This window comes from Lissotriton vulgaris, chromosome 3_1 (assembly GCF_964263255.1).
Source record: "Lissotriton vulgaris chromosome 3_1, aLisVul1.2, whole genome shotgun sequence".
NCBI classification, from domain to species: domain Eukaryota; kingdom Metazoa; phylum Chordata; class Amphibia; order Caudata; family Salamandridae; genus Lissotriton; species Lissotriton vulgaris.
The window spans coordinates 1,668,850,317-1,668,867,592 of record NC_141689.1 but is presented as its reverse complement, the minus strand read 5'-3'; the positions used below and the strand labels follow the sequence as shown (position 1 = coordinate 1,668,867,592).

General features: G+C 43.9%; 1 protein-coding gene across 1 annotated transcript in view; it reads right to left on the bottom strand.

Annotated features, from left to right (window-relative positions):
• Window positions 1-17,276, bottom strand: part of ANK2 (ankyrin 2) — an 874,236-nt gene that overhangs the window by 665,373 nt on the left and 191,587 nt on the right. Inside the window, exon 3 of the mRNA XM_086962136.1 lies at window positions 6,841-6,939. Within this exon, the coding sequence (XP_086818262.1) occupies window positions 6,841-6,939 (99 nt within the window). The remainder of the gene's footprint in view (window positions 1-6,840; window positions 6,940-17,276) is intronic.

Below are 17,276 nucleotides of genomic sequence, written 5' to 3'. Positions count from 1 at the left end.
AGGCATTCGGATGTGTCACACATTTGCCATAAATTCAGAATGTTAGCACTCTAGTTGTTCATTAGATCAATGTAGCAAAGCTACTGATCACCGTGGAGTTAACTGGAAGTCTACTGCTGGTATTGAAAGTGATTGTTTCGGTCTGCATGTCAGAATTTTCTAATGAAATAGAAGAGGATTTGAGATCTCACTTAAAACATGCCCTAAATTTTCTTTCTGCAGCACTAACCATAATTTCTAAGGCAAAATGAACCCCCTCATTTCGTTCCTTTTTTAATTAAATGTTTTAAGTGTAACCAGTTTTTTCCAATCAAGATGGCTTCAGGTGTGCCATAATTTTGTCATAAGTAAGACTGTTAGCGCTCTAGTTGTTCTTTAGAACACTCTGGGAAGCAGCAGTAGAACACAAAGGCATCAACTGACAGGCTGCTCCTGTTGAAATATAACAGGAAGATATTTGAGATCACACTTGAAACATGTCCTAATTTTTCTTTCTACAGCACTAACCATAATTTCTATGACAAAATGAACACCATCATTTGGTTCCTTTTTAAATTAAATGTTTCAAGAGTTACGAGTTTATTCCAATCAAGATGGCTTCAGGTGTGCCATACTTTTGTCATAAGTAAGGCTGTTAGCGCTCTAGTTGTTCTTTAGAATACTCTGGGAAGCCGCAGTAGAACACAAAGGCATTAACTGACAGTCTCTGCCCTTGTTGGATGTACATGTTTTACTGAGAATGTCAGACTTCATTCTCACATGACTGAGAAAGATAAGGTGAATTTACAGAAAATATGCTCTCATTTTAGCTTCTGGAGCTCCTTCCAAAACACTATGGGACAAGCATGTGAAAATAGTTTTCTCTCAAACATGATCCATGATATCCCAGCAGAAGTTTTTTCACAGGGTAAAATCACCTTAGAGCACACCACAATTCCTGAAATTAGTATGGTACCATCAACAAATGAATTCTAATGTAACTAAAGTCTGTTATCACCCTTTATAGTTCTCCTTTTGGTAACCCTCAAAATCTTCGATTCACTACAATGGATTTCAATGGGGTACTATCATGTATATTGTTCCCAAGATGGCTGCCAGCAATTCCAGGATGAAGTGATGACAGCCAATCAGATCTCACAATGACATGTGTGGTTAGGCTCCACCCAGATATCATTTTTTTTTCTTTTTCAAATTTCTCAGGAACTATTTAATGGATTTACACCATTTAACAAAAAGAGTGCTTTCTGAACCAAGGGCTACCTATTTGCCAAATTTGGTATAATTCCGTTCAGCAGTTCGGGCTGTAGATGCAGCTAAAGTTTCCTATGGGAAATTGCATGAGGAAAACACGTTTGGGAACCCTTTTTTTCTCAGCCCCTCCTTGACGAATCACTACAAAAATTTCAAGATAGGAGCTGACCGGAGTGGACCATAAGTTTTAAAAATTTCACGAAGATTTGTCAATCAGCACCAAAGTTATTGGGAATAGAATGTTGCGATTTTCCTATGGTAACTAGGTCCTAACTATAACTACCTACTGGCAACTGCCAGTAGGCAATATTAATATATATATATATATATATTCACTGAAAAAACCATAGACCATGTCATGAGTGATGTAATATGTGACGTCATCAGCAGTGCATTCCACGCGCAAGTTATAGTGAGTCCAACTAACTATAACGTGGGAATTTCAATGGTTTTATGCGAGTAAAACTTCCTGCTAACTATAACTGGTGTGAAACCTATGGTTTTTTCAGTGAATTTAATAGGTTTTTTAAATGCTAATTCCTAACTATAACTGGTGTGAAACCTATGTTTTTTTCAGTGAATTTCATAGGTTTTTTAAATGCTAATTCCTAACTATAACTGGTGTGAAACCTATGTTTTTTTCAGTGAATTTCAAAGGTTTTTTTAAATGCTAATTCCTAACTATAACTGGTGTGAAACCTATGGTTTTTTCAGTGAATTTCATAGGTTTTTTAAATAATAATTCCTAACTATTTATAGGGCCTCAAACCTCTGAAATGTAATATTTTTTATAATGAATCCTATATTGTATACTTATATAATAATATTTTTTATTTTAATTTTTACCGGGCGCTCCCCCCGCGCAAATCGAAAAAAAAAATGTTTTTTTGCCCCACGGGGCCCTTTTATGGCCCTCACATCAAACCTAGGGGATCAGGGGGGGTCTACTCTGCCCCCTTATGGTCATTTCCCCCTTTGTTTTTGCCTCTTCTTGTGTCTCGATCTTACCGAGACACAAGATTGCGGCCGCTCCGGACTGTTTCGAATGTTTACAGACACCCGAGAGCCAATCAGCTTTACGCGCGCAAGTCGCGTAGCGCGCCCGGAGCGCTCCCCGGTGCGCGTACCGGAGCGCGGCCATAGATATATATATTTTTTTGAACCTAAATTACTCAAAATCCAGTGGAGCACATATCTTGAGACATAGCAAAGGCACATCGGGCTACCAGTCCCTACAATTTTGCCAAGTTTGGTGGAAATCCATTCAGCCATTCAGGCTAAAAGTGAGGTCGACCGCCCTATGGAAATTAACATGAGGAAAACACGTTTTGGGACCCCCATTTTATCTTGGCCCCCGCTTGACGAATCCCCCCCAAACTTTCAGGGAAGGACCGAGGCGCCGCGAGGCAAATTTGAGGAAATTTTCAGGCAGATTCCTCAACCGGCGTCAAAGTTATTCCCAATAGAATGTTGAGATTTTGCATTGAAAAAAATCCTAACTATAACTACCTACTGGCAACCGCCAGTAGGTAATATATATATATATATATATATATATATATATATATATATATATATATATATATATATATATATATATATATATATATATATATATATATATATATATATATATATATATATATATATATATATATATATATATATGTTATCTCTAATGATTGAGATTGTTCATATATTATGGTACTTAATTTTGTGGGGTACCTATATGCAAAGCACTTGAGTCACGTTTAGTGTTGGGGATTAGGGTGAACAGTTATATTAACTCTTGCACATGTAAACCTCCTAAAAGGGTATAACATGGTGAAGCATGAGTATCTTCCCACTTTTATAATTTTTTGACCAGTGTGTTATTTATATTATAATCAAGTCACATAATAATCACATTTTTTGATTAATTATCTGAATCTCAGGTTGGTTCAGATTACACCTTGATTTTTTCCTTCCCCCCTTTTTTTCACACTAGGTGGTCACGTTAGGGGTCTTACACGCCAATCGACTTGGGTTTGTGAGCGGGTAGAGTTCATAATGAACAATAAATACGATTGCGCATCATCATCTGATTTTGTAAACAAACGGAACGTAGAATCTGTTCAGGGTTTGTAAATATCAGGAAACAGCAATTTTGATGGATTTACGTGTATATATTGTAGAGCAATAACTACATAATAGTATTGTAAATTGACCCATTGTACATAGATTGTACATATGAATATTGTGATCACTTTATAGAATGTAAATATTCAGGCATGTTTATTTCCATTTTTTTGGTCTGTTTTTTACTCCTGGATGATATGCATTAAGTGTTTTTTCAGTTTCAATCATTTTTCCCGCCCTATCTGTTGATTGGTAACCCTTTATATACATTTTCATTGGTTTTGTTCGTCATGTGATCAAGGTCACCGTGGAGTGACCGAAACGCGTCATGCTGGCGAATTCGTGTGAATAAACCTTGTTGAAATTTCACCCTTGCGCTGTGGAGTGGTCTGTACCTGTGGTATCCGGTGTGGCAGATTGGATCTTGGTCCTGGTTTGAGGCAGCGGAACAGGATTGTGAAGTGCATATATATATATATATATATATATATATACTCCAACCAGAAAACTCGTGCAACTCCTTTGCACAAAGTCCAGTACGCAGACACAGGTGAATAAGTCCACAGCCAGTCTTACATTGATATTTTTCTTCCTTTATTTCATGATAAAGTGCAGAGGTGCAACAAGATGCCGAACAGACGCGTTTCGGGCGTGAACGCCCTTGCTCACATATATATATATATACACACAAACTCGTATTGCTCACACATAAGAATATACACACACATATGTATTTTCCTTTTGCCTTGTTGTACCTGATGAATTGTTGTAGTTAGCAGAACAGTTCACAATTACAATGTAGACATAGCAGAGGAGGTCTGAACTTTTGGAAGATTTACCTTATCATAAAGAGAGCCAATTGCTGGTTAGAAAAGATCATGACAATCCAAGATCATGAAGCTCACTTCTCAATAAACAGCAAGAGATAATGTTCCTCCAATAAACCTGTGGATGGCTAAAGCCAATAGGCGATTCACTAAGTGACTGAATTGATCAATTAATTGACAGCTGGGCTAAAAAAATAAATTCATAACCTGCTTGAAATGTGGAAATTAGTGCTGTAACCATGCCATATTGTGACCACCAGGAAGTGGTCTTGTTATGTTACTATTGAATCAGTGCTGAGGTGCCTATATTTGTTCTGAATTGCATATAGCTCTCTTGTAAGCACAAAGCCAAAAGTCGCCAGCCACAATATAACATGGCAAACCCCAAACGTTCTTTATATTATGGCACTGTTTATGTGCATTTATCTTATGAGCTGCAGGGGCAGCTCTAGGCTGATGGCGGCCCTAGGCAGGAAGCGTAGGTAGGGGGCCCCGGAAGAGGGGGTCCGGGCAGGGCGGAGCCCCCCTAGAGCTCAGGAAGGTGTTTGGAAGTGGAACAGAGCCGGTGGCCCCAAAATCCCTGCCAGGGGCCGCCACGCAAATATGTATCCATCCTCAGAGGATTATTATATTAAGGATATATATTGGCGTAGTGGCCCCTGGGGTTTGGTGGCCCTGTGCAGGTGCACAGCTTGCACATGCCTAAGGCCGGCCCTGCGAGCTGCACGTTATCTTGCACAAACATTGAAACAAGCATGAGACATATTCCAATTTCAGAATCAGCTGAGAAATACTGACTATTTTACTAAAAAAACAAATACGTTTGGGTTGATCCAGAGAAACACTAAAGCACAACTTTTACAAATATTATTGGAGGTAGCAAGAGCTAGTGTAAGTGAACTTGAGATGTGATTATGCTTTATAGACCTTATATGTAATGCTTCATCAGTTTTTAACCTGTTGAACAGTTGCATTGCAGTCATATCTTAATTTAAGGAGTGTTCGTGGATTATAATGTTTTACTTTATCAGAAAGTAGGAATATTTCCACCTGTCACCTATATTATCTAGACCAGGTACTAGGTGGTATATGCACAATTGTAAATTACGTTTATTTCAAGAAATACTTTTTGACTACTGGCATACACTGGTTTGAAGAGCTTCCTTAATTTTGTGAATCAAGTCATACAATAATTTATGTCTTAATAGATTTGGAAAAACAAAAGACTGACACCCCAGCTGTCAGCACATACAGCCAGCAGTATTAACTTGTATGGCATGTAGGACAAACAGCATACGAATGTTCTGATTACATAGCTTCAAAGCTTTACCAGATCTATAACATTATAAAATAGTCTGTTGTGAAAAAGCAAAATCCGATCATTTTAATTTGATAAAATAACTGTCATATGTAGCAGATAAGCTGTGCTCTATGTCTCTATTGATTATTAACAGTAACTATAATGAAACTGGTCACTATTCTCTCAAATACGATGATGTATAAGTTAATTCAGTTATATTGAACCATTACACAATAACAGATGTACATTGTTTTAATGATCCAAATCAAAAAAAAAAAAAAAAAAAAACCTATGACAGAGCGTTCTCAGGAGCGGCCCCCAGAATATGGAACTCACTCCCTCCAAACATCAGGAAGATCCGGAATCTGATAACATTCAAACGGGAAGTGAAGAGCCTGCTGATGAATAGATACATTACTTAGCGAAGATCACTGATCATGGATCTGCTATAATACTGCCTTAGTACAGATCATGTACGCCATCAAAATGGGAGGCACAGACAATACTATAATGGAATACGTATCCTATGATATGGGAACAACCCAAAGGCCAATAGGAATGGAGATTTGATTGAACAGGAGAACAGCATCTTTCATGAACTTATACCGTGCTACCTCATACATGAACCTATACCGTGCTACCTCATATTTGTTATATATACATGTTTTGTTATTATTTAATCATAGCATATTTACTTATGCTAACGTCACATGTGCTACGAATATATATGTCATCTACCTCACTGCGATTGCTTCCTAACTGCTTATACATATGTTAACCTTGTTTCCTTTTCTTATTTCATGTTAAGCGCTCTGATACCCACGGGTCTTGTTCGCGCTATACAAAACTTTATAATAAATAAATAAATAAATAAACATCAATTAGGCTTTACCAGCAATTGTTTTAAGACGGTAAAATATGTATATAACCAGTGTGTGAATCGGTACTGTAAACAATAAGGCATTATTAGATTGAACATCAGGCAACAAGAAGGTAGTCACTGGCCATGGAGCACTCCCTAAAATTGGAGGTCAGGTGATGGAATGGCATATTTCCAGGGAGCTTGAACTTTCTCGGTGCACACATATCTGAGTTTGACTAACTGGTGCCTGTGGGCCACTGAAAACGAGTTACCTTGTTATGACAGCTGTTGGAGTGTGACTGAAATAGCTCCTCTTTTAGAACCACCTTTAGCAAATCCTAAATTGTTAGTAGTGCCATTTATTTTTTTATGTAATGTAGAAAGTTCAGTTATTGTTTTAATATTTGGAATAAAATTGATATTTTCCTTTATTTTAGCATCATGGTAACCTTTGCTTTCAGACAGACTCACAGCAATATTACCTTGGTCGCAGAATCCACTGCCGAACCTCTTTCCAGTAGCTCCTGTACCAGGCCAACGTGGCCTTCCTTGGCAGCCAGGTGCAGAGCATTGAGTCCATTCTACAAACAGAATAGAACAAAGTATTACCTGCAGGCAGTACAGATCATCAAACCACACTATATGTACATCAGAAAGCAGTGTAACCACATGGATGAAGCTCTATCTCAGCATATTGATTATTATTAACAGGCATGATTCTTGTAAGTGTATTGTCAAACTTCCTGTACTTGGAGGCCCAAAGACAAAAGATCCACATACTGTATTAAACTTATTCATACCATTGTTTCTGCATGATTTTATATAGTATTTCATATTCAAAGATGTCTTAATTGCAAGAAATTTAGAAACTGTGAGAATCCTACATTGCACGAGACAGGAACAATCTGGTTCTCCCCGCTAATATTTATAAAGATGGGTATTTCAAGCATGTACCCCAGTTTCATCATCAGACGTGATTCAACAAATTACCACTAAATATAAAAACTACACAAATATCTTCGATGTCAATGCAACAATACAGCAATAATCAATTTAGTAGTCAAATCAGAATCGGTCTCAGAATGTTTAAGTAAATCATACCCGTAATGTCAATTTCATAAACAAGTACATCGGAAAACACTGATCTGAGCTTAAATTAAGAACATATTAAGGATAATGGCATGTGTACCTTCTTTAGACACTATTTCAAGTTGACTAGTGTGATTTAGGCTATGTAAAAGGGTCATGAGGACAAGCTTAAAATTTGACAATGAGTAAGTGGTTAAGCCAGAGAACTTCAAAATGATATGGATAGTTTAAAATGCTGTTTTGTAGAAAACTGTATGAGATTTAACTAGAGACATTTTACATTACCCTTGAGCCTAACATTCTGAAATATATGCACATAGTTCACAGTAGATTACAGGATTGTGATTACCTTGAAAATAATCTTGGGTATTTGCTTCATAACACAGTTCATAAAATAGTGTGAGAAAATGTCACCAAAGGTGTAAATGGAAATTAACAATTATACAAATTCAGAAAGAGCAAACTTATAATTTGCGCCCAATTCTGAAACCAGTTACAATTTCACATATCTCTAATTAGGTTGTGCTAGAGTACAACAACCACGCCTCTGTGTTACTTGGTGTCAAGAAAGCAAATGCAATGCAAAGTTGTTTTTAAAATGGGAATAGTGTATAAAAAAAAGAAAGAACAGAAATCTTCCGTATTGAAGGATGGTATATAGTTAAGACTACACTTTAAATATTCTTTTCAGTTTTGTGCCAAAGTATAACAAGCATTGCAAAAACCATATATACTGCACATACACAGACACATAGTAGACAAGCACACAAAGACATACATCAAAAATACATTTATGCATTTACATATATAGACTTAAATACATGCACAGTGCAACACACCTACACACACAAACCGGTACCAATGCAAATAGACCTATAACCACTGTGCTTATTTACCATCCGCCATGCAATCACGTATGTACACAGAATAACCGACATAGAAATGCACTAACACCCAGACCAATATACGGAGATTCACATATATACAGAGAATGCGCAAAGAAGTAAATGTAAATGTCCATACCACAGGCTTCCTGTCAGATAAAACACAAAAAGGCTTACACAGATGGCCAGGGTAGAAGAATGACAAAAAGGTAGACAGACAAATTGACAGATACATGATGGAGGCTTCATGTGTACTAAAGTTTTAGTTCGCTCGCAGAGCAATTATAATTAAGGATGGGCTAAAGGCATGGGTGTCAATGCACATTCAATTATGTGACGGCTCATTGGTTGTTGAAATACGTTCCATGTCCATTTATTATTCTGAGCATATAAAAAAGTACTGGAACTGTGCTAATAAAATGAGAAAGGGTCATGGAAGAGGGCAGGTCTATCTCACTGGTAATGTGTCTCCTGTGACCCCAGGCAGTCCTTTCTCACTATAGGCTCTTTCTCTTGCACCTGGAGTGGTAGGGCAAGTCTCAGCATGGTCTTCGGATTACGGCGAAGGGTGCCATCTCCTACCAATTCCGGAGTATAAATAAGTGATATGGGGTATGTTACCAGTCATTGGGGATTTGTCGGTCCACACACCTGGGCATCGATCTTGCACTCACTACACTGCTAATGTCTCTTTCTTCGTACACTCTCCTGCTTTCAAATTACCAATGGGACTATAATCCTAGTAACCTAAGGAGAGTACCCAGCTACAAGATCAAGGAAAAGCAGTAAGAGTTAAAAAAAAAGTGTGCAAAATCAAAGAATGTGTGTCTTATATAATAAAACCTCAAAAAAGAAGAAAAAGGTATGGGGAATTTATGTGTACAAGGCATGAGTTTAGACCCTTATATTTAATTTAGCCATTGTATTACACTCTCAAATTGAAAATACAAATACAATAGACGTTGTACCTCAACCGGTGATAAATACATTAGAATACATACTTTTAATGTTCTTTCTAATTACCACAGCAGTTAATTAATAGAACAGTCTGGAAAAGGTGTTCGTGAACACATCATTACAAAGGCAATAAACACATTATCTTGATAAAGTACTAACCTCAGAAATATGGAACTATTACCAGTAAAAGGCATTGCAATTTAATACCGAAATGGGCACAAGCTTAGACGAAGGACGAAAGCGGGGACGCAATGAGTGAAGGACTGATGTAAATCCTTGAGAGATACAGAGCCTGGTAGCATAGCTGGAAGGGATGGCAGTACAGGGATACAATAAAGAGGCATGGGATGGCAAAGCATGGAGGAATTAAGCTAAGGAAGTGTCCCTGGAGGATGCACATGGAAAGTGGGGAAGGCAGGAGTAGAGATACTGAGAGGGGAACTAGATGGTGTAGGTCGATTTTCAGGTCTGTTGAATGTTAGCAGTTACTGGATAGAATCAGTGGTGGAAAATAGCATTGGGGTGGGGGGAAAACCCGAGCTCCAGGGGGCCTCTCAAATGTTGTGGATGGGCAATGAGAACCACGTCACGTCAGTTCACGGTGTCACGCCTCACTCGGACCCGCAGCATCGAGCCCACTCACACGTGACCGGTGATCCAGGCTATCCGCACACTTTTCTCATCGCGTTTGACAACCCAACCCCGACCATCAAACTCCATGGTCATAGTATCATCACAGGCTCATCGTTGGTCTGCCGGGCTCGATATGTAGATTGCTGATCCCTGAGATTTTGTACATCTAAAGCCGCTTCTGCTGCCAGACCACTGCGGTTACGGCTTCCTGCTGGTTACTGGACCACTACTCCTTGATTTACCCTTGTGGATCAAGGTTGGAACAGGATTCCAGGCAATTACCTCAGACATTATCCTAATTGTCCTGAAGATTAATTCAGCCTTTTGACAAGTGGATCGAAACTTCGTCGGCTCTATGCATCTTGACACAATCTTAATGTTGACCAAATGGTGCTTTGGTGCTTCAAATATGTAATTGTTGGTCTAACTACTTAGTAATGCTATAGGCCCTAGTTATCATGCCTGAGTCCTTCTTTTTTGTCTTTGTTAATTATCCCACTTATATGTTTCGAATTACCTGTTTATATTAAAATGATGATGTCCAGTTGTGCAGTCAAAACATAGATATCATTGTACCTCTATGTAACTTACAGTACTAATAATTTAAGTATAAGGGACTGCTGTTCTTTTGGAATAATTGATACCCAAGGTTCCTTACCACTAAATGGGTTCCAGTTTTCGTTTAAAACATGTATTACAGAAGGGGGCGCACAACAGCCTACGGCCCCTTCTCTAATACCAAAGTCCTAAGGGGTGCACATAGCAGACGCACAATCCAGTTGCGTCCCCAGGGAACTTTCTATATTATGGCCCTGATCAGATCCCAATTATACATATAGAGTACCTAGTTACTCAACAATTGAAAAAGTGGTTTAATAGTTCGAAAAAGGTATGGAAAGTGCTATATAAAAAATGGCCTTCTCTGAAGGGTCACACCAAACATTTTGCCTTACTCCTCCTCTTGTTCAGACCGTCTTTTTATTGGCTCTGGGACTCTGAGCACTTTACCACAGCCACTCAGTGCTAAAGTGCATGTGCTGGGGGCATGGCCAAGATGGGGCTTGGTAGGACGCAAATCTCCGTCCCTCCGGCCTCGCCGACCCAGTGCATTGTAATAGCCTCATCTCCCGGACCTTAAATCGCCAAACACGGAGTGGACTTGACCGATGCTTCCTCCGGTGCTAGTGGTGAGGAAGTTGCAGACCGCATCTGCGTTCCCGGACGGAGGCGCACCGAGGCCGCGACTGACTGGGGTGATCACAGAGGCGCCACCGCCAGCGAACCTGAGAAGGCCTGCCTGCATACTTTAATTCTTTTCAGTCACTAATTTGTAATAGTGTGGACACTTGATTTATTACACTTCTTTTCATTGCTGTCACAAAATTTTCTAACAAACAAATCCCTTGCTGGCCCAACCTCTAAACGCATCAATTGCCCAAGACCGCAAGGGTTTATTGGGTTGCTCACCCTACTCAAAACTGCATACATCGAGGGCACCAGGTGATCGTGGATTCAGCAACAGGTGTCCCGTCCAAGGTCGGTGGTAGGTGAGCGGCGCTGGACAGCAGGAGGGTCAGCTTGCCCCTGCCATCTTCAGTCTCCACGAGGCTACCCGGGCTCTCAGGAAGCTGCCGTGGCTGGAACCTTGCACCACCTCCAGTGGCCCCTGAGTGAGCACCAGGCCCGGCGCCCTACCTTGCTTGAACTGTAGCCTGCAGACACTAATTGAACCACGGCCTGAGGCCTGAAACGGATTGGGGTGGTAGGGTCCCTCCATCGGGAGACTGGCTTTCCGCCCGGCATTTTGTCCTCTCTTCTGACCCTGCCGGGTCACTGCATAGCAGACGGGGCATTTGGGAGCCTGAGGTTTCCTAGCTGAGGAGCCTCCCTGGGGAGCCGTCCCTTCAGCCTCTCCCAGTGGATGCCCAACTCAGCACCAGAATCAGTGTTTAGCCACCTGCAGAGCGCTACTTTACCCCCCAGACTCCTGGTGAGTGCGGCCTTCCCTTCCCAGCGCACCTGCTTATACCCACCTGGTACTATTCCGCCACTTAGATGGCCACCACGGAGGAATATGGTCAGAGATAGACAACACTGACTTTGATGGGCTCTGCTATATTTTGGGGACAGAGATTGGGTGCAGTGTAAGCCCCTTCTTCGGACTTGTCTCCGCATTGCTGAGTGGTGGGAGCTGCTCTGCTTGTGAGAGTCGGCCCAGGGCTCAACCGACTTGAACAAGCGTTGGTGCCTCTGCCTTTCGCCTCAAGCAGCCCAGGGCTCCCCCCTGCCCGGTGGGCGCTGGAACATGATGGAGCCACCCCGGAACCAAAAAATCCAGACTGGTCGCAACTGGTGGGCCTGGAGATATACCCACTGCATCCTGCTGATTCCCGGTGGAGCTTTGACGACCTGACGACCCTCTAGCTCGGACTCCTGATCACAGCAGGCGGCTGGACATCACCCGAGTGGCCCCTCTACAGCCCTTCCCTGCATCCCCCCATAGCATCATGTCATCCACATGGGCGAGGAGAGAGAAGACCCTCAAGGAAATGCTACTGAAGCAGAAGTCTGGACTGTACTCAGCGGACACAACACCCCGGGACTCGGGTCTTCCGGAGCAACTAGAAGGGGCGGATGGGCCTGCTAGGAAGGCCATCATGATGGAGCTCTCTCCGGGATCAAATAAGACATCATGAACCTGAGGGGGCATCTCCTGACCGACCTCAAAGAGGTCCGACGTGACGTGGACGAAGTAGGGGAGAGGGTGGCCATTCTTGAAGATCACGAACTGCGCTGCGAAGAAGACTTACACCAGCTCCAACAAGAGATGCTCCGGCTGCAGAATCAAAACTTGGATCTCCAGGCCCACGCGGAAGATTTGGAGAACCGTTCGCGAAGGAACAATATCCGCATCCAAGCGATCCCATGGCGGCAGAGGGAGGCGATCTCCGAGCCTACGTTCTGACTCTCTTCCGGCATATCCTGGGTTATGTTGGCCCGCAGGAGATATAAATGGGCAGGGTGCACTGTGTGGGTATTTCTAGAGGGGAAAAAGCCCCCCTCCGGACGTGCTCATCTGTGTGTACGATTTTCAGCTTAAGGAGCAGATCCTCTGCAGGGCACGATCGGCCCAGTCGGCCAGCCGAGTTCTAGGGGCACTCCCCAGCCCTCTTTTAAGATCTCGCTGCGTCCACGCTTGCCAAACTGAGAGACTTCTGCATGGTCACCTCTCACCTTCGGGATAAAGCCATCCATTATTCATGGGGCCATCCATTCCGCCTCATATTTAAGTACCAGGGAAAACTGCGCCGGATCCGATCCCTTACTGAGGCTTCTGATCTACTGGGAGTGGACACCTCGGTGGACCCTGGATGGAGGGAGAGCCCCGGGGTTTGTTCCACACGTAGACTCTCACAATGGCACACAGTTTGGAAGCCGAAGGCCTCTGCGAAACCTGACCCAGAGGAGATGGCGAAGGAGAGGGAGGCGGTGATATCCTCTCTCTCACAACCCCTAGACCGCCCGTGTTCCCCCTGAGCACCCAGAGTACGCACACGGAGATGGCCACCTTGGAGTGAGGTCGGAGGGGCTCCTGAGACAACTACTATCCTGCACTCCGTGTCATGCCCCTCTACGGCTCTTAGTTCTCCAGGTGCTATGTCCTACAGCCTCCCACAAGGAACCAGGCCTCCTCTGACGTTGACAGATAGACCAGCCTATGTCTAATGCCCCCCTGCGGGATTGTGTTTTTTGGACTCTCTTTCAACGCTTAATTGTAAGGTTTTCCCACATTTTTCCTTCTTACGCTGGCCCTTGTTAGGGTGGTGTTCTACGACCTATGATAACTCAATTTGGTTACTGTTGGGGTGTTTTTCTTATCTATTGGGTTAGGGAGGGTTCTTTCCCCAGTGAGCTCTTTTTTATCTCCACTTCTACCGTTGCCCAGTAATGCCTGTCTCCTCCCTCTCCGGGGCTTCTCCTATAGTCTGTCCCTCCAGCACTTTGTTCGGGGCCTTAACACATGTACCAGTTGGCCCGTCCCTTTCCCATGGAACTTAAGGTAGTTAGCTGCAATGCCCGGGGGCTTAGTAACGCAGTCAAGCGGAAAGCGTTCCTTTCTCCGCTCTGTCACTTAGGTGGAGATATGTCTCCTTCAAGAAATCCATCTGCTTCACAGTGACACACACCACATGCGTCATAGCCACTTCCCCTCACAATTCTGGTCCTCTGGGAACAGTAAACGGGGTGTGGTTGCGGTCCTAATCTCCAGATGTTTTTCGGGCTCAATGGGGGGTCCCGTTGCAGAGATCAAAGGGCGCCTCCTTACGCTGCGCATTATTATAGGGCATTTTCACTTCACAGTAGCCTCTATTTACTCCCCAAATAAGCGTTCGGAGAAATTCCTAATAGATGCCTTCGCTGACGTCCTGCACAAGCCCGACCCCATAGTGGCAGTGGGGAGCGACCTCACCTTAGTGATGGACAGGGAGATGGACCGTTCAGGCTCACGAACAAGTGGAGAGGGGGCCCTGTCGGCGGGTGGTGGTGACTGGCTGAATGACACAGGGATTTGCGATGCTTGGCGAGGCCTCCACCCAGAAGAGCGAGACTTTTCATACTACTCAGCAGCGCACAAGACCTATGCCCGCCTAGACCACTTCCTTGTTACCCCAGACGCTTGGTCATGCATTAAAGATTCCACCATTGAAGCTCGCTCCTTGTCTGACCAGGCACACATCATCTTGACCATGCGCCTTCCCTCTGTAAGATCCCTACCCGCCTCCCACTAGCGCCTGCGGGACTCACTGCTCCGATCCCCGGCAGTGGTGGACGACATCAAACGTTGCCTGAATGATTATTTAGCGATTAACAAAGTAGGACTTTCGCCACTTTCCTCGGTATGGGAAGTGCTTAAGCTTGTTGCGAGAGGGGTGCTAATTGCCAAGACTGTTTATGAAAATAAAATTGGTCAGTCCAATAATATGCAGAAATCTCAGGTACTCAACCTCACTGCTGCCCAGCCAATGGTTGATGCCCTATGGGCCAACTTTGCCTTTGACTGGGTGACAGACGGTATCGCATATCTCAGACTAGTCCTCCACAAGAGTCTCGCAAAAACAGCGGAGGTTAACTACACGGCCCTTTTAACTCGCATCTGAGCAGACCTGGCCCGCTGGCGACGCCTACCTTTGTCATGGTTTGGTACGCTGTCCGCTGTCAAAATTAATGTACTTTCGCGAGCCCTGTATTTGTTTCAAACACTCCCTCCACTGCAGACACTTCACAACATTCAGACCGGGATCAAGCATTTTACATGGGGCCCGATCTCTCCTCGCTTGCAGAGGACCTTGCTACAACGCCCTAAGAAAGAGGGCGGTCTCGCCTTCTCTAATATCATCTGCTAACATCAAGCTTCGCTGCTACGGTACCTGGTGGAGTGGAATCGCCCAATGATCGAGAAATATTGGGTCTTCATGGACCAGACGGTGGCAGGGCAGCACATCTGGCGGGATGCCTATCTGCCGCGCCCTGCTCACGCTTAGGGGCTTTATTCCTCACCAGTCACCCGCCTCACAATGCTGGTTTGGGTAAGTTGTCTCTCTGGGCTGACCTAACTACTTTCCCCCGCCAATGACCCCAATGTTTTCCAACCCTGCCTTTCCACCTGTCATGGACCAAAAGGTAGCAACGCGCTGGTTAGAGGGTGGCTGCAAATGCCTTGGGCATCTGTTCGACATACAGGGCCTCATTCCCTTCAAGGAACTGAAGTAGAGCTACGGTTTACGCAGCTCTGATCTCTTACTCCTTTCCCAGATGACGCACTGGATCTCGGAAACCAAGACGCGCCCCCCTGGTACACCACCTGATGCTACCGCTCAAGAAGGGGCTCACCCACAAAATGGATGATTGTGGGCTTATATCCGAAATATATTCCTTTTTCACGTCAGGCATTCGAACCACCCGCTCGGCAGGACAGAGACGCTGGAAGGCAGAACTGGGGCGTACACTTTCTGAAAGAATGGGACAATATTTTCTATGAATCACATCACACAGCACACTCCATGGGACATGCGGAAACTGCCTTTAAGATCGCGTCCTATTGGTACTACACCCCAGCCCGACTCGCTAAATGGCATTCTAATTGCGATGACCTTTGCTGGCAGGGTTGCGGTAGCCCTGGTACCCTCTTCCACCTGTTATGGCACTGCCCAAAGCTCACGCGATACTGGGAGAGGATACTAGATGACATTGAAAAGGCCTTTCGCACTACTATTCCCAGGCTCCCGGGTGTATACTAGGCCTCCCCAACGCACTGACCTTCCCCCTGCGCTCTATTAGAGGGAGGCAGATGGCCCTTGCGCTGAACGCCACACATCTAGTGAGTCTGGCGGGGTAGAAAACAGATAGAATCCTGGACCACATGCAATGGTTGCACTAACTTTGGTATCTTTTGGGCATGGAAAGACTCTCAATGGCTACCCTAGGGAACTCCACAGATTATGCCAAGATTTGGGCCCCACTCATAACTATCCTCTCCACTAAATTTCGGGAACTGGCGTGCCCCAACTATCCCCGGCTCCTGGTGACATCGCCCCCACCTAATATGGTGGCTCCTCGTCTGACCCACGGACACTTCAGTCTCACTGTGGTTACGCTCCCTACAAAGTCTACAGGCTGAATCCTTTCTTTTTCCATTGTTTTCTCCTCACTGGGGAGGGTGGGAGGGGGTTAGAAGGGAGTTGATGGGTTCTTTTTCGTTTTTCTTGCCTTTTGTGAAAAGCAGCACCACTATGCACCACTATGCAGCTGTGTCCTGTCTAAGGCCGCCAGCTATCACTGCTTGCACGATTGACAGCACACTGGACCATATGGATACCCGTATGCGGATGTCACCCCTCTCCTCTCCTTTCTACCATGCGGCCGGCCCTCTATGGGATGTAGGCAACATCCTGTGTTATCTACCAGTTGGCATGCTCTCATTCATTGTCTTGTTGCCATAATCTGCTCAGCCTGTAGCCGACCCGCTGGGTTGTAGGCGCCAGTGTTCTATTTTACCTTGCCTCGTGCTCTGCCAATAAAATTGATCTAATACTAAAGTGCATGTGCTCTCTCCTCTAAACATGTGTATAATTCGTGTATACATGATTGGCGTATTAAATTCCCCTATAAGCCCCTTGTAGGGTGCTATATCGTATACCCAGAGCCTGTAAGTTAAATGCTACTAGTGGGCTTGCAGCACTGATTATGCCACCCACAGAAGTAGCCTTTGAAACCTGTCTCAGGCCTGCCACTGCAGGGTTTGTGTGTGCAGTTTACTGCCACTTCGGCTTGGCATTTAAAACTACTTGCCAAAC